General features: G+C 37.6%; 1 protein-coding gene across 4 annotated transcripts in view; it reads right to left on the reverse strand.

Annotated features, from left to right (window-relative positions):
- The window catches only part of ATP11C (ATPase phospholipid transporting 11C), a 207,992-nt gene that overhangs the window by 82,640 nt on the left and 106,353 nt on the right, over window positions 1-18,999 (reverse strand). For all 4 annotated transcript variants that reach the window (XM_003272595.4, XM_030807339.1, XM_003272596.4 and 1 more), the window contains exons 2-5: window positions 18,111-18,230; window positions 10,740-10,829; window positions 8,267-8,347; window positions 6,277-6,384 (exon numbers count right to left, since the gene is read on the reverse strand). In XM_003272595.4, coding sequence (XP_003272643.3) covers window positions 6,277-6,384; window positions 8,267-8,347; window positions 10,740-10,829; window positions 18,111-18,230 — 399 coding nt within the window. The remainder of the gene's footprint in view (window positions 1-6,276; window positions 6,385-8,266; window positions 8,348-10,739; window positions 10,830-18,110; window positions 18,231-18,999) is intronic.

The raw sequence follows: 18,999 nt of genomic DNA on the forward strand, positions 1-18,999 counted from the left end.
AGGTCAGGGGTTCGAGGCCAGCCTGCCCAACATGGCAAAACCCCGTCTCTGCTAAAAATACAAAAATTAGCCAGGTGTGGTGCCTCATGCCTGTAATCCCAGCTACTCAGGAGGCTGCAGCAGAAGAATCACTTGAACTCAGGAGGCAGAGGCTGCAGTGAGCCAAGATCGTGCCACTGTACTCCAGCCTGGGTGACAGAGTGAGACTCTGTCTTAAAAAAAAAAAAAAAAAAAAAAAAAAAAAAGGTTTTAAAAAGATAATTACAACCTAGTAATTGTGCTCTAAGTTATATACTCAAAAGAATCAAAGGCAAAAACTCAAACAGATACTTATATACCAATGTTCACAGCAGCATTAATCAAAATAGTCAAAAGTCAGAAATAACTCAAATGTCCATCAACATATAAATGGATCAACAAACTGTTACATACATAAAATGGAATATTATTCACTTTTAAGAAGGAAGGAATTTCTGATACATGCTATAACATGGATCAACCTTGAAAACATTATGCTAAGTGAAAGAAGCCAGACATAAATGGACAAGTATTGTATAACTCCACTTACATAAAGTATTGAGGATAGGCAAATTCATAGAGACAAAAAGTATTAATAGAATAGAGGCCACAAGGGGCTGAGGAAGGGGGAAATGGGAAGTTACTGTTTAATGAATAGAGCTTTGTTTGGGATAATGGAAAAGTTCTGGAAATGGATAGCGGTGATGGTTGTACAACACTGTGAATGTACTTACTATAAATAAATTGTACACTTAAAAATGGTTACTTAAAAATGGTTAAATGACCGGGCGCGGTGGCTCACGCCTGTAATCCCAGCACTTTGGGAGGCCGAGGCAGGCGGATCACGAGGTCAGGAGATTGAGACCACGGTGAAACCCCGTTTTTACTAAAAATACAAAAAAATTAGCCGGGCGTGGTGGTGGGTGCCTATAGTCCCAGCTACTCGGAGAGGCTGAGGCAGGAGAATGGTGTGAACCTGGGAGGCAGAGCTTGCAGTGAGCCGAGATTGCGCCACTGCACTCCAGCCTGGGTGACAGAGCAAGACTCCATCTCAAAAAAAAAAAAAAAAAAAAAAAAATGGTTAAATGGGGCCTGGCGCAGTGGCTCACACCTCTAATCCCAGCACTTTGGGAGGCTGAAGCGGGCGGATCACCTGAATTCAGAAGTTCGAGACCAGCCTAACCAACATGGAGAAACCCCGTCTCTACTAAAAATACAAAAAAATTAGCCAGGCATGGTGGCGCATGCCTGTAATCCCAGCTACTTGGGAGGCTGAGGCAGGAGAATCGCTTGAACCCAGTAGATGGACGTTGCGGTGAGCCAAGATCGCGCCATTGTGCTCCAGCCTGGGCAACAAGAGCGAACTCCGTCTCAAAAAAAAAAAAGTTAAATGGTAAAGTTTATTTTATATATTTTATTACCAAAAAAGACAACTCACAGGCAAAAATAGTAACATATTGTGGGCTTTATAAAATGTAAAAGTAAAACGTATGACAACAATAACACAAAGGGTCTGAATGAGAAAATGAAAATATGCTCTCTGAACACAATGGAATTAAATTAGAAACCAATAACAAAAAGGTATCTAGGCCGGGCACGGTGGCTCACACCTGTAATCCCACCACTTTGGGAGGCCAGAGTGGATGGATCACCTGGGGAGTTCGACACCGGCCTGACCAACATCGTAAAACCTCATCTCTACTAAAAATACAAAATTAGGCATGGTGGTGCATGCCTGTAATCCCAGATACTTGGGAGGCTGAAGCAGAAGAATCGCTTGAACCCGGGAGGTGGAGGTTGCAGTGAGCCAAGATTGCGGCATTGCACTCCAGCCTGGGTGACGAGCGAAACTCCATCTCAAAAAAAAAAGTAATAACTAGAAAATTCCCAAATATTTAGAAATTACATAACAAACTTCTAAATAACCCATGAATCGAGGAAGAATTAAAGAGAAATCAGAAAATATTAAACTAAATGAAAATGTAAACATAATATATCCAAATTTGTAGGCTGTTGCTAAAGCAACACTTGGAGGAAAATTTATAGCATTAAACATTTATATTAGAAAAGATGTTCAAATCAACTCCTTTTACTAAATCTAACCTAACATCTCATTTTCACCCAAGGAGCTTCTTCTTACCTCTTAGCATTGTTCCTCATTCTCTGCCCCAATCCATGTTTTCACACTCTGCCTCTCTGAATTTTACAATCTATTTCATGCCCATCTCATGTGAGAAAACTGTTTTCATCCCCGTTCTCTAAATTCAGAGTATTTTTTTTTCAGAAGCACTCACTGGGTTCTTACAGTCTTGTATTTTTATTCTTTTAGCATTATGTGGCATGACTACTAAGCTAAACTATAAAACTTCTTGAGAGCATGAACCATCTCTTTCATTCTTTGTAACCCTTCTGTAACTCAGCACAATATTTCAATACATTTTGGTTGATTCATTGGTTGAAGTACTAGAGTATAACTTTTATTTCTATTTGGCACTAAAGCATGACATATGATTGAGAGGTGTCTTACTATATCTAGTTTCTGATATTTCTGACGCCAAAAAATACTCCTTCCATTAAAAATAATAGTGTCTTCACATTGGAATTCCTCAAGTTCTAAGTCTCATTCTCTATGCTGTATGAAATTCCATCCCGTCTCATGGCATCATATGGTATGTATAGACTGATGACATCCAAATTTCAACTTCTATTTAAAACACCTCCTCTGAGCTCCAGGATTGACAACTCCAACTGTATGTCTAATAGGTTTCTCAAACTTAACATAGCCAAAAGTGAATTCCTGATTTCTCTTCACTCCCACCTCTGTCCCTAAATCTGTTTTTCTCCTAGGCTTTCCCATCTTATTTAAAAGCACTAGCATTTTCTTTAATAGCACTATGTAATTCCCTCAGTTGCTCAGGCCAAAACCAGGAAGGCTATCTTAATTATTTTTTTTTCTGTTTCTCTCACCCACTACATCCAATAAATCACTAAATCCTGATGATTCTACCTCCAAAAAATATCCTGAATATATCCATTTCCCTTAAAATCTAAACAGGTAGTAGAGAGTTGTGGTTAAGAGCATGGACTCTACACCTAGGCTTGCTTTAATTCAAATCCCAGCTTCCCAACTTACTAGTAGTGGGCAAGTTCCTTAACCTCCTTATGCCTCGGCTTCATCATTTGTAAAGAGAGGATAATAAAAATACCTACTTCATACGGCTGTTGTTGAGGGTTAAATGAGTTAATAGAATGTAAAAAAAGACTGCCTGGCATATATTACATACTATATAAATGTTGACTACTATTTTTATTATTATCAATACTACTATCATCCTAATATAAGCCCTTATCATTTTTTGCCCAAGCTATATCTCTCTGATTGCACATTCATGCTTTCATTTTGCCTCTCTTCAGTTTTATTTTTAAAAATCATCAAGTCACTCTCCAGCTTTAACACTTCAAAGACTCCCCACCACACTAAGGATGCAGACCAAGTCTCTCTCTTGGCTCAAAAGGAGTCTTAACAAACTCTTTCCCCCTACTTCCCAGCCAAGCAATCTGCTATTTAGAGACTGCTGGCTAATAAGCATCACTCCCCACACACTTACACTCCAGAAACAGCTACATCAAATAGCATCTCACACAATAATTTAATCACAATAGCTTCATATTTATTTAATCAAGATTATACCTGGTTGAGTTCAGCCTCAAGGAAGAGAAGCTTGGTGGAGGGAAAGTGAAAAATGGGGGCCTTTGTAAAGGGGGGTGGGGTGGAATGTCAACAAAATCAGAAAGAGGAAATGAAAGAAAGGGAGAGACGCAGGAGGCCTTTGCCTGCTTTGCAATTTTACGTAGTGTACTGGGAACAACAGATTGGATGCTATGAATCATTTAGGCAGCCTTTGTTTGTTGTTGTTGGTTTGTTTTTGTTTTTTTTTTTTTTTTTTTTGAGACAGGGTCTCACTCTGTCACCCAGGCTGGAGTGCAGTGGCTCGATCTCGGCTCACCGCAGCCTCAACTTTTTGGGCTCAGGTGATCCTCCCACCTCAGCCTCCCAAGTAGCTGGGACTGCTTGGCTAATTTTTTTGGAGAGACCGGGTTTTGCCATGTTGCCCAGGATGGATTCCAACTCCTGGACTCAAGCGATCCACCCAACTTGGCCTCCCAGAGTGCTGGGATTACAGGCGTGAGCCACTGTACTCAGTCTGCCTTTGGTTCTTACGCTGATCAATAATGCTGAGTTTCTACAGTTGTTTCGAAAACTTCAGATCTTAACCTAACCTAGTTCAGCACAAGTTCCCCCTTGACCAGGATGTAGAGAACAGAGAAAAGAAAAAGTAGAAAAAGGAAGACATTCTATGTCAAACACTGGTGACCCTCCCACTCTGTAGTCTTCCTCCCATCATTACTATAAGAAGATTCAAGGAAATTTAACTATTGTTGGGCATATGGAGAATTCTTAAAATTCAATAAGAAAACAACCTGCTTTAAAAATGGGCAAAAACTAAGCAGCATCTCACCAACGAAGATATACAGATGACAAAGAACCATATGAAAAGAAAGTCCATATCATGTTATCAGTGAAATGCTAATTAAGACAAAAGTGAGATAGTACTACACACCTGTTAAAACAGCCAACATACAAAGCACTGAGAACATCAAAACCCAGTGAGGATGTAGAGCAACAAGAACTCCCATTCATTGTTGATGAGAATGCAAAATGATACAGCTACTTTGGAAGATAGTTTGGCAGTTTCTTACAAAACAAAACATACTCTTACCATACAATTCAGCACTTCTTTGTATTTATTCAAATGAATTAAAAATGTATGTCCATATAAAAACCTGCACACAAATGTTTATAGCAGTTTTACTCATAATTGCCAAAACTCAGAGGTAACTAAAATGCCCTTCAGTAGGTGAATGGATAAACTATGGTATATCCAGAAAATGAAATATTATTCATCACTAGAAACAAATGAGCTATCAAGCCACGGAAAGACATGGAAGAAACTTGAAAGCATATTACTAAGTGAAAGAAGCCAATCTGAAAAGGCTGTATGATTCTAAATATGTGACATCCTAGGAAAGGCAAAACTATAGAGACAGCAAAAAGATCACTGGTTACCATGGGTTGGGGGGAATAAGGAATGAACAGGAAGAGAACAGAAGATTTTTAGGGCAGTGAAACTATCCTGGAATGATACTACTATGGATACATATGTACATATATACAAATGTAGGCTATGTAGATATGTATCCCATATTTAACAAAACCCACAGAATGTATAACACCAAGAGTGACCCCTAATATAATCTATGGACTTTGGGTGATAGTGTGCCAAAATAGGTTCACTGATTGTAACACATGTACCATTCTGGTGTGGGATGTTGACAGCCAGAGAAAATGTGTTTGGGGACAGTGGGTTTATGGGTACTCTGTATTTTCTACTCAACTTTCCTGTGAACCTAAAACTGCTCTAAAAATATATTTTTTTAATTTAAAAAATCTAATGAGAACCAAAAAATTAGTGTTTGACATGGACAAGTCAAAAATGTTATTTGACAGGGTCTTACTGGGTAAATAATAAACAATGATTAACTGGAATAAACAATTGCCTGAGATTGTCAAAATAAAATACTACTACCTTGGAAGTCTCATATGTTGCTGATGGGAATGTAAAATGGTACAGGCACTATGGAAAATAGTTTAGTGGTTCATTAAAAAGTTAAACATGTAATTACAATATGACCCAGCAATTTTCCTCCTAGGTATATACCTCAAAGAATTAAAAACAGATGTTCAAACAAAAACTGTAATTCAATGTTCATAGCAATTCATAATCCCAAAAGGTAGAAACAACCCAAATGTCCATCAGCTGATGAATAAATAAAATGAAATGTTATTCAGCCATCAAAAGGAATGAAATGCTGCTATATACTATAATGCAGATGAACCTCAAAAACATTCTGAGTGAAAACAGCTAGACAAAAAGGACACATAAGAAATATGAAACATTCAAAATACATACATCCATAGGGACAGAAAGAAGGTTAGTATTGCTAAGACCTGGAGGAGGGAGAAATGTGGAGTGACTGCTTATGGGTATAGGGTTTCCTTTTTGGGTGATGAAAATGTTCTGGAACTAGATAGAGTTAACTGTTGCACAACATTGTGAAGTACTAAATGACACTAAATTATACACTTTAAAATGGTGTATTTTTACCATTAAAAAAGGAGTGGACTAAGAAAAATACCTTGATTTTTTCACTTTCTTTTCTCACTCGTTTTGCATTTTCAATAATGTAAACAGTGCTTTTGTTGACTTCATTGTCAGCTCTGTGTCTCAGCCAATCCTCATATCCCTGAAAGATAAAAATAACTATATAATTGAGTTCAAATAATGAAATAAAGCTGTTAATAAATTTCTATATCCTCCCATGAGTCAACACCGAATATTTATAATTATAGCATTAATTTAAACTCAGAATGCTAAAGAGACAATGCTACACATTTTAATAGCAAATCTGAGACACACTTTCAAAATACTCCTTAGATAAATAGCTTTATTGTGTTAAAAGTTTTCTCCACTCTTTAAATATTAATGAAAACACAAGCACTGGAGACTTAATATCTTCATGTGTGAAAGGCTATGATTTATGTTAACTGTACTCTTATTTGAGTTAATGTTAATTCTCTCTACTTTTTAATTTGAAAAAAGATTGTCCTGGGTTTGTATTTTCTTATAGCCATAATCACTTACATATAATCTTTTGTACATACTGTAATAGACTGTTTGAGTAATCATCTCCAAGGGAATATTTTAATTATTTCTCACCCACAGAGAATAGAAAAGGCAAGCTAGGATTGTTTTGGCAGAGAAGCTATGATAAGTTTTAGAGATCAACAGCTAAACTTTTCAACTGACTTGGTGATAAAAGAAAATATAAATTGGTATTCATCGTTTCCAGTTAAAAGTAATCAGAGAAAGATCTAATGGCTCCTTTTACTTTGGACTTTTCATCTAAAGTAGATTTAAGCCAAAAGATCTAAAGGATGTTCATGAATGTTTGAGCATGACCTCCTCTCCTTTTTTATATACCTTTGTCTTTTTTTTCATTGTAATAATGTCTGTACCTTTTCAAATACAACTGTTTGAAAAGTCTCTTCATCACCTCCCCCCACTTTTTCCCCTCAGGTACTATATCCATTCTTCTTCTGTCCTCTTTATGACAATGCTAAGCTATCACTTTATAGAGTACATTTTGTGATGCTGGTGAAAAAATAAAGGTCCTAACATGAACCAGTATTGGGAGTAGAATGAATCAGTAAAAAAGCCTTTGAAAACCACACATGCTATTCTTGGAACCAGCAATTTTATGATGTTAAAGAAAATAATCCTATCAGTCTAAGGAAAAGAACATTCCAAAAGTCTTTATTTTGCAACTGAACACTTGATAAAATATTCTTATAGTTCCTGGTAGGCAAGATATAAGACCAGATAACCCCAAGAGGAAAGGTAATCTTGTTCTCAATAATGCTAAGAAGACCTCTGTTTTGCATGCTTCTTTGGTATCCTTTTTAAAAGTACTTTGTTAAGTATCATCTAAACATATGTTTGTAAATAGTCAGATGCTGTGGACTGACACAAAACATGATTAACGTTGTTAACCTACCCTTTCACCTCCAATTTCCTGTTTCCATTTTCATCTGGAATTTTTCAAACATACTAGCATACAAAATGTTCAAAATACTTAAAGACATCCATATCACAATCTGTGGCAGTCTATCAGCTCTGACAAAAAACAGGAAACGCCCCCTCTACCTACTACCCCCCGTGAAGCAGTAGAAGGAAAAAACAAGAAAATTGAAATATTCTTCCCTTGAGTTCTCGCTACAGGCATAAACAATTTTAAAAAATCCACAAAAATGGGAGTTTTTCACACAGATATACCACACTGAAACAATTAATATGCATTAAAAATCTACCTCCTATTTCCTGACTGGGCTGTACCTTTTACCTGCTCTTTTACATTTACACCCACATACACAGATACTGAAGAGGAAACAAGGAAATACATTAAGGATGTGACTATCATTTTAATAGGTTTTCAAGAGGAACCAAAAATAAAATAAATCCATAAAGGATACTACTCACTGTATATAAATATGAAAAAGAGCCTTTGACAATGAAATTCCAACAAGCCTGGACTGAAATGCAGGTGCAAGTGTAAATAAGAAATTTACCTGCTTGATGGCTGTAACAGTTATAACAAAGAAAAGTGGAAGTCCACTGGTAACTGGGCTAGTTGGTGTGTCTACTGTGACCTAGGTAAATAAAATTAAATTGAAAGTAAAATGAAAATTTGTCATTAACTCATATGCAGCACTTACATGCTGCAAACATTTCAAACAGAAACATAGACAAAACACATTCCAGTAGTAGGGTAAGTATTAATTTTCATTAAAACAAAAGCAAACTACATGGCAGTTAGTTTAAGAAATAGTCCTAAATTCAGGCATAGTTTTTATCCCAGCTTGGATTAACCCCTTTATTGAAATATATCCATTCACTTACCACCTATTTGCTGAGCACCATTCTGTCAGCGCTTGTGCTATTATCAGCCAAGCTCTAGAGATACTGCTTTAAACAAGATGGAGACAAGTCCCTGCCTTCATGTAGCTGGCAGCTTATAGGAAAAATCAGACAGTAAAAGAAGCGTGTAGATGCTGAGGTCTGAAGGGTAAATAGGAGTTAACTAGATGAAAGGTAGTTTTCTAGGCACAGTGAACAGTATATGCAGGTCTCTAGGAAATAAAGGAAGCCAGTGGCAAGAGGGAGTGTGGTGTGAGATGGGGCTGGAGAGGGAGGCAGGAGCCAGACTGTGCAGGGCCCTCTAGGCCAAAGTAAGCTGTTCATTCTTTATCCCACAAATAGCAGGAAATCCTTGAAAGTTTTAAGCAAGGAAAGGTCACATGAACAGAACTGCATTTTGAAAAGATCATTCTCACTGCTCTGTGGAAGATGAATTAGAAGGGAACAAGAGTGAAGGCAAGGAGTCTATTTAGGAGGCTATTGCTGTAATCTAGGTGAAAGATGATGGCTTGGACTAGAGTGTTAGCGGGAGGCACGGAAAGAAGTTCTATAAATATTTAGGAGGCAAAAATGCCAAGAGTTAGATATAAGTGCTTATTAAAGATGTCTTCCAAGTATCGGGTTAGCATGTCTAGGTGAATGTTGTCATCATTCACTGAGACAGGAAATGGTGAAAGAGAACTAGATTTAAGGGAGGATGATTTTGAGTTCAATGTGCCCTCCCAACTCGTTGACTCTCATCTCCAACCCTCAACAAGGCCTGCCTCTGCCATACACCCTGTGTTGTAGATACAATATATACTTCCATGTATGCAAGGCTTCTACATGGCTCTGTGACTTCAGGCAATCTCTTCCCTATCCCTGAAATACCAGTTCAGCATTCTCCACCAAGTAAATCCTTCTAATCCTTAAAGGCTCTGTTCAGATAGCATCTATTCTCTGAAGCCTTCTCAAATTCCTCTTGGGTAAAAAAAAATGATAACTTACACTGTATACCCAAAGCATTCTGTTAATGCTTCTTGAATGGCTTTACTACATTAAGTGAATACATGACTGTTATGTGACTGGTCTTCTCAGCTATAGCATAAATTCCTTAAGAGTAGAAAAGCCGTATCTTGATCTTCATTGTACCTGCTACCATTTTTGTTGTCTGTCCTACTGCACAGCACATAGTAGGTGGATGAGTGGTATACATTTGCTGAACTGAAATGAAATGCACTGCCCACCAAGTAGAATGATTCTTTCAAGCAGAATCCTCTAGGTAGTTTATTCTATATCTGTAAGACCATGGATCCAGAGGAGCTCCTTTTCAAATCTTCCATCATTCAGGATTAAAATAGGCTCTTGCCCATATTATACCACAGACTGATTTTAAGTAGCAAGGCTAAATTCAATTACAGTACCATTTACTCAAAGCTTCAAAGTGAGTAAACAGAAGCACTTAACATCAACAGGGCATTTGAGCAATTTCAATGGGATTTTTCTGCTTCATTTAAAAAATGAAATGAGAAAAAAAGTACCTATAATGTAGTAAAATTTTCAGGGGTAATTACGGCGAGGAAAAGATTTTAATAGCTTACAGATTTAAAGATGGAAGATACAATTTAAACTGTCTAAAATTTTAAAACACAAAACAGTAGAAAGAATACAGAGAAGCAGATTGATCTAACTAGGCTCTCACCCTTAAAGTGAGTAAATGAATGAGAGAGAACAAAAATGGTAATCAGGAAGATGAGTGAGAAGTTTCCAATTAGGCTGAAACTGGTATGTAACAAAATAAAACTATTAGTTTGAACTATTTTCAGTTTTGATATATTCCATTTCATTTAATGGTACACAATACACATCATCCTAGGATGAGCAAAGATATGATATCCATGAAAATTTCAAAGAAAGTAACAATGAAACAAAATCTCAACAGGTTTTCTAATAAAAACACAACTTTAGAAATTTATAAAATGATAATCTTTAAATGTTATGTTTCTACTTTAAGAAGTCATATTATAATAAGCTCTGGAAATGTCTTTTTTTAATTACATGGCATTTTAAGGTTAGAAATAGATTGAAAATGTGTTTAAGCAATCAAGTTTCTAAAAGTTAAGTGGCTGTTTAAGGAGCTCTTACCTGTACAAGGAAAATTATGAGAAAATAAAAATTTGCAATTCTTCTAAACTGCTCAAACAGATTCTTTGGGAGAAAATTCCAAAGTGTATACTGTAAGGGAGGAAGAAAAAAGAACACTGTTATGAAGAAAACTTGAAAAATCTTAATAGTAATGACTGATTATGGGTCCACATTATCATACAAAGTGATATTTAGTATGTCCAACACTTTGAAACCCAAATCTCACACATATACATAAGCATATATTTAGAGGCATAGTATATGAAAACCTTTTTCAGAAATGAAGCTTTCATTCTACGCATTACAATAACCATCTAGTCTCATACCTTTGCTTTCTCTGACCCAATCTAAATTAGGTTCCTTGTTATGTGTTCTCATGTCATCCTATATATACTTACTTGATGACACTCATTATAGTGAGTTATATATATGTACATTTTAAATTAAAGTTTCTCCCTCGATAAGCAAAGAGTTCTATAGGAGCAGGTTGTTCACCTGTATTGTTTACAATTTTCCCAACACTCAACACAGTGCCTGGTACAAGGCAGACAATACATTATTTGGATGGCCAGGCACAGTGGTTCACACCTGTAATCCCAGCATTTTGGGAGGCCAAGGCAGGCACATCACCTGAAGTCAGGAGTTCGAGACCAGCCTGGCCAACATGGCGAAACCCTGTCTCTACTAAAAATACAAAAATTAGCCGGGTGTGGTGGCACACACTGTAATCCCAGCTACTCGGGCGGCTGAGACAGGAGAATCACTTAAACCTGGAAGGCAGCGGTTGCAGTCAGCCGAGATCTCGCTACTGCACTCCAGCATAGGCAACAGAGCGAGAATGAGACTCTGTCATCAAAAAAAAAAAAAAAAAAAAAAAAGCCTGGGCAACATAGTCAAACCCCATCTCTACTAAAAATACAGAACTTAGCTGGACATGGTGATGCACGCCTGTAGTCCCAGCTACTTGAGAGGCTGAGGCACAAGAATCGCTTGAACCCAGGAGGCGGAGGCTGCAGTGAGCCGAGATGGTGCCACTGCACTCCAGCCTGGGCGACAAAGCGAGACCCTGCCTCAAAAATAAATAAATAATAAAATAAATAAACAAATAAATTATTTGGAGGAATGAATGAACACATTAATTTCTGGCTCAGCTAACCTCTGGAGTCTTGATGATCATAACAGATACTCCTATGAGTCACTCTGTCCCTATGAGTACCTCCAATTTCCATGACAGCTGGGAAGGTGTATACACAACCCTGGGCCATGGAGGGCTTTCATTTTAATCAATAACATACCACTCTGGGCCACGCTTTGGTAATTGGTAATAGGTAAAAGTTTCATGCTAAATTGCACATGGTCAGAAGACTAGAACTCTTAGGCCAACTGTCAACCGCAGAAATCTTAGGCCAACTGTCAATCGTACTTTGTCCCTGATACCTTAAGCTCAAGGACTGAATCATTTAAAAGTGACCAAAAAACATTGAATTTTTCAGATGACCTAGTAAGACCAGAAACTAGAAAGAAAGAAATGTTTCTTAACCTAAAAAGCTAAATTTACATTTGAGAGTTCTGCGGTTGACAGTTGGCCTGAGAGTTCTCGTCTTCCGACCATGTGCAATTTAGCATGAAACTTTTACCAATTACCAAAGCCCATCCCAATTATCTATATAATATGTGAGAACATATCCTTTAATAAGAGGTGACTGAAAAGCCAAGTTGTACAGCACGACATAATATATGGGAATTTACTAACCTTTCAGTTTAAAAAGGCTTATGGGCTCAAAATTTAGGGAATCCTCAGGGAAGAAACACAAAAGGAGGCAAGTACATTCAGTAGAACAGCTGCATTACAACCAATAACCAACTTAGAAAAGGTTCTACCCTGGAGTCCAAGAAGTGCCTTAGGGAAGATAATTTTAAAATAAATGCAGAATTGTGCATGGATGTGCATCACTTGAGAGAAGAAGGTCCACACTTTTTATGAGATTCCCAGGGTAGCTTGTGACCAAAAATAGAAGCCACTCAAAACCACTGATCCAGTCACTTTGAAGCTGACATAGGTCAGACCAGCATTTTGAACTGTCCCAATTATTCAAAATCAACTTTCTAAAACAATAAGCTAAACTCCAACAACAGGCTAATGGCTGAGCTTCTGGTATGTTACCCTTCTGTTCCCAAATTAAAGAGTTTTTAATTAATCAAATAAGCATTACAGAGTCATCTGTGAAAGGTGATATAAACACATCAAAAGGGAATACTTTTGTTGTTGTCGTTTTTAAGTCCCAACTGTTGGTTAACCACTGTTTTATCAAATGAACTGCTTCCTTGAGGAATTCTGATTATTCCCTTCATAGGAAATGACTGCCCTCTTCTCTCCTTCATCAAGTCATGAGCTATTAAGAGATCAGGGAGCATGTCCTAAATCCCCTTATCACAGGTGCCTAGAACAATAGTTTAGCACACAGAAGGTATACAAGAAATCTTTATTAAAACTTATGCCCTAGCCATTTACTCCACTGGTTTAACTAAAAGGTAAACTTAGTTTCTAGCACATCTTTCTTAGTATAATACAAATGTAAGATTTTAATGCAGACCAAGAAAAGTCTACTTTTTAGAGTTTTATAACTAAAAGTGAAATTGAGTTACAGCCATACACATCAAGTTATTCAAATTAACTTGTTTATCTGAAAAGTAGACTCTCCAGCTTGGTCAGTTGCTACAAACCAAAAACAATGTTATCTCAAGCATGACCTCCATGGCAAAAAAAAAAAAAAAAAAAAAAAAAGTTGCTCACAAGAAGAAAATGTGTATAGCAGTTTTTTAGACACAATGATGAGAATTCAGTTTTTGTTACAAGTTAGTTCTTGCTTGGAGACGTCAGTAAATACTATTTATTTATTTATTTATTTATTTATTTATTTATTTATTGAAATAGAGTCTCACATTGTCACCCAGGCTGGAGTGCAGTAGCGCCTTCCCAGCTCACTGCAGCCTCTGCCTCCCAGGCTCAAGCAATTCTCCCGCCTCAGCCTCCTGAGTAGCTGGGACTACAGGCACACACCACCATGCCTGGCTAATTTTTGTTGTGTATGTGTGTGTTTTTTTTTTGGAGACAGAGTCTCACTCTGTCACCCAAGCTAGAGTGCAGTGGTGTGATCTCAGCTCACTGCAACCTCCACCTCCCAGGTTCAAGTGATTCTCCCGCCTCAGCCTCCCAAGTAGCTGGAAATACAGGCGCACACCACCACACCCAGCTAATTTTTATATTTTTAGTAGAGACGGGGTTTCACCATGTTGGTCAGGCTGGTCTTCAACTCCTAAGCTCAGGCAATCTGCCCGTCTCGGCCTCCCAAAGTGCTGGGATTACAGGCGTGAGCCACCACGCCCGGCCAATTTTTGTATTTTTTGTAGATACGGGGTCTCCCTTTGAACCATCTCCGAGGCTGGTTTCAAACTTCACCTGCCTCAGCCTCCCGAAGTGCTGGCATTACAGGTGTGAGCCACTGCACCGGGCCTCTTTTATACTATCTTTAAGTGCAACTATAAACTTAAAAAGCAGCCCAGACATTTAGAACATGTTTAAAACTATTTATACAGAAAACGCCAGCTTTGGGCTGGGCATGACGGCTCACACCTGTAATCCCAGCACTTTGGGAGGCTGAGGTGGGTGGATCACCTGCGGTCAGGAGTTCGAGACCAGCCTGGGCAACATGGCGAAACCTCGTCTCTGTTAAAAATACAAAAAATTAGCCAGGCGGACGCCTGTAATCCCAGCTACTTGGGAGGCTGAGGCAGGAGAATCGCTTGAACCCATGAGGCGGAGGTTGCATTGAGCTGAAATCGCACGCCACTGCATTCCAGCCTGGGCGACAGGGACTCTGTCTCAAAAACAAATAAACAAAAAACGCCAGCTTTCCCGGTACATACAGTGCATTTTATATATGCTTTGTAGTGGATTAAATAACCTGTACATAAGTGTGGCCACTAAAGATGAAATTATGTGAAAAAGTTGTGGGTCACTGCCTCAAATATGTATCATCTAATTTAATTTGAAACCAAAACTTTATAAACTTACTAAGCAAATTTCCCAAAGGAGGAAAGTTGAAGAGAATCTCAGCTTTGAGAGTCAATTATTTAAGCAAAAGGAGGCTTTAGAACTTTACTTGTTTTTACCAGTTCTGTTTTACCCAAGATTTCCAATTTATCATTAAAAATGCTGATGATTTAGCATTAAAAATGCAGATGAGGAACTTAAGACTCCAAATAACTTTTAATGTGTCAGAATAGCAGTAAAAAAGAAAGAGAAAAAGGTAAAAATAAAGTAGTAGATATTTAAAGTAATAATAAAGTTAGCAGTCACCTGCTCAAAGAAAACTTAGGAAAAACTCTTCTGGACATTAGCCTAGGCAAATAACCGATGACGAAGACAAAAAAGCAAATGCCCAAAAACCAAAAATAAACAAATGGGACTTAAATTAAAAAGCTGCACAGCAAAAGAAATAATCAACAAAGTAAACAGACAATCTATAAAATGGGAGAAAATATTTGCAAATTATGATTCCGGCAAAGGACTAATATCCAGAATCTATAAGGAACTCAAACAGTAAGAAAAAAAAAAATCAACTCCATTAAAAGCTGGGCAAAGGGCGGGGTGCAGTGACTCACTTCTGTAATCCCAGCACTTTCGGAGGCTGGGGCAGGGGGATTACTTGACGCCAGGAGTTTATGACCAGCCTGGCCAATATGGTGAAACCCCGTCTCTACTAAAAATACCAAAAAAAAAAAAAATTAATTAATTTTTTTTAAAAATCTTAAAAATTTTTAAAGGAAAAAAACACACAACAGATAAACATGATGGAAACTAAAGATCCTAAAATTCATAGCAGAGTATAATCAATGCTCCTTTTGCTGAAGAAGGGAATTTCCAAGTTTTGCACCAGCTACAAAATTCTGGTGATTTCCAAAATCCCTGCAGAGTACATTAAAGTTTGTGAGGCTGTAGAGGCCAAATTTTTCTGAAGGAAGTATTTGTGCTCCCAGGAGATAAAAAAACAAAAAGCATTAGGCCGGATACAGTGGCTCACGCCTGTAATCCCAGCACTTTGGGAGGCCAAGGCAGGCGGATCATGAGACCATCCTGGCTAACCCGGTGAAACCCCGCCTCTACTAAAAACACAAAAAATTAGCCAGGCATGGTGGCGGGCGCCTGTAGTCCCAGCTACTTGGGAGGCTAAGGCAGGAGAATGGCGTGAACCCGGGAGGCGGGGCTTGCAGTGAACCAAGATCTCGCCTCTGAACTCCAGCCTGGGTGACAAAGTGAGACTCCGTCTCAAAAAAAAAAAAGCATTAATTTTATAAGCAAATAAAATGTAAAGTAGGTCCAAATGTTTGTCTTCAGTGTTCCCTGCCTTAACATTTATAATGTCACATTACTGGTAGTATTTGTAAACAAAAGCAGCATCCAATTAAGATAATTATTTTTATGACTGAAGGGTGGAGAAAGAAAATCAACACTTGCTACAAAGTTGGAAGGCAGCTAACATATTCTATAAATAGTATATTTTGGAAAAATAATCTTTTAAAAAATCCTGGTATAAATACAAACAGCCAAGACAATGTGAGGAAGAAAAAGTCAAACTATGAAATTGTTGGTCTTTTCGGAGTAGAGCTGAAGGCCTCCATTTAGGAGATAGTATCCCACCCATTCAAAACACACGAACCTGAGGAAATCAATAGTACTACTCAGTATTGTAATAATAATCACAGAAACACAAATAACAATAGCAGCTACCGTTTGAGTTGTCGCCCCATGCCAAGCACAATGCAAGAGGAGAGAAAAAAAATGAGGAGGGAACCCAAACAGCACAATGATGTAAAAAGACCTCTTTATTCAGAGCAACTAGACCTTATAAAGTAGTTCTACTCCTGGTTTTATTACTAACTCTGCTTGGTGACCATGTGCCTAAATTTCTCTGGCCTTGGTTTCTCCATCTGTAAAGTCAGTGAGCTGAATAAGATAACCTCTTAAGACCATTTAGCTCTACAAGTCCACAATTCTGAATCAAAGGACTACTACAGACCATTTAATTGGATACCACAAGGTGAGTTGAAATTTTCAGTAAAAGAACTATTCACTATTTTAGGCACAAGTATGTAAACCTCTGGCTGAGAATAAAATTTCTGCCACTAGTGTGTAAGATTAAGAGGAAATAGACATTTTTATCCAGAATAAAATGTTCTATAGGCCTACACATCTGCTCATTAGGCAACAAAATTTTCACCTGTCCTGACCATATTTTACATGTTAATCTCCCAGCTAGACATGATCACTACTGTATCACCACCCAAACGAGAAATTAAATGCGTATTTGAAAACCAAAATGTCATATATTTTTAAGGAAAGGCATAATTTTGTTTCAGGTTCTAAGTGATTACAAGTGTACAGTGAACCAAACGTCACCAACTTTTATCTCTACCTTGCCAGGGCACATGAGGAAGTGAGGAAAATCTTCAAGATCTATTCCATTCTACAAGAGATGGCAGTAGGCCAACCTAGCACCTAACCTGGTCAGCCAGAGGTAAAGACTAGCTAAATAACACTTGCAGAATGATGACTACCGGGTATAGGAGCTATAAGAAGTGGTTTCACAGAGTATTAGCCCCATTTCACCAACGAGGACATTTAGAATCAGGGCGATTAATTTGGCCAAGGTGACACAACTAGTAAGTGGTTGGGCCAGGATTTAAATACAAACTTCCAGGCCAATGCTCTTAGTCCTACACTATGCTGAAGAAAGATGCATTCAAACGGTGACACAGCTGCAGTGACTTAACTCTTAACAGATCACAGGTGAAGCAGTGTACTGAGCAGCATGCACCCTTTGGGACATAGGACTGTATTAATACTTGAGAAGTGGGATGGGAGGTGGAGGGGTTGGCAGGGGAACTAGAAAGAAATGCAAATAAAGTCATTCCAGGACAGCTGTCTCCAAAAGAATGCAAATCTTTTATAAAAGAATTTGCATTCTTTTATATCCTAGTTCATCCATTCAAGGGTAATTCAGGAAGCTTTGCACAAGTAATTCATATTTTTAACAAACTTTACGGTTTAAAGTAATATGCATAATCAACAAGCACTGTGAATCATAATGGAAGGCAAGTGAATGATCTTTCACCTATAACAAGACAAAGTGATTTTTTAAATAAACTGTCTTTCAGAGGAATACTTACTATAGCTAGTATATGATCCGTATACATGCAAATACATGTACACATACATAAATGCATCAGTTTCCTCAGAAGCATAAATTAGAATAAATGCATTATCTGATTCACTATATGACCATCTATTGAGTTAAAACAAAAACTTACCTTAGATGAGACTATTCTATTATCACAAAATCTTTGTGCAATGTAAGCTTCTGTTTCCGAAACTGGATGATTGCCAACAAACACTGTGCGTGTGCCAACTCGTTTCTCTTCTCCAGCACACTGACCAAGAGAAAAGGGAAAAAATTCAGTTTTTCATCACATTTGTCCACACTTCTACCAAGCCCATAATTCTTGTCTAAGCATGCTGGGCTATAATCTGGTGAGAAAGTAGTAGGGAGAGGAGAAAACCTTGTTAGGGAATTCAAAATCCATTAAGCTCTTACTTGCTGACATAGTAAAGATTAGTAAAAGTGCTGTTTGAACCAACTGTTCTGAGGTCAACAGTGCAATTCTAAAATGATTAAAGAATGTACCCTAGAGAAAAAATACTTTTACTGCCAATCATTTTTTTCATCCACAGCCCAAATGAATCTTAACCATAACCTTCACTAGCAACACACTAACTCACGAAAGAATGGACTGGGAATATTTCATTTATTATGCAACTACTGAGGACAACCCTTCAACTACCTTACTAGAGAACAGAAAGCATAATGCAGATTACTTCTAAACACAAAATAATTGTGTATAAGTGTAAAGGTCAGAAATACAATGGCTGCCTCTATTGAAGAAATGATCGACTTTTTCTAAAAAGAAACTATAATTATTTGGCTTTACAGGATAGTTTATTTTGCAATCTCTCAGAGCCTTATTGTTGTAAAGTTCCATTTCACACAATATATTTCTCATGCCCCTTTTACATTTTTAATAAGTAGACTCACTGAATCTAAAAGTTTCAAGATTGGGCTCTATTTTATCCCACCCTTTAATTTTGCTGAGGCCTCACTCTCTTTGCTTAAATCAGGATAATACTCTTTTCTTATATAAA

This window comes from Nomascus leucogenys, chromosome X (assembly GCF_006542625.1).
Source record: "Nomascus leucogenys isolate Asia chromosome X, Asia_NLE_v1, whole genome shotgun sequence".
Classification (NCBI taxonomy): Eukaryota; Metazoa; Chordata; class Mammalia; order Primates; family Hylobatidae; genus Nomascus; species Nomascus leucogenys.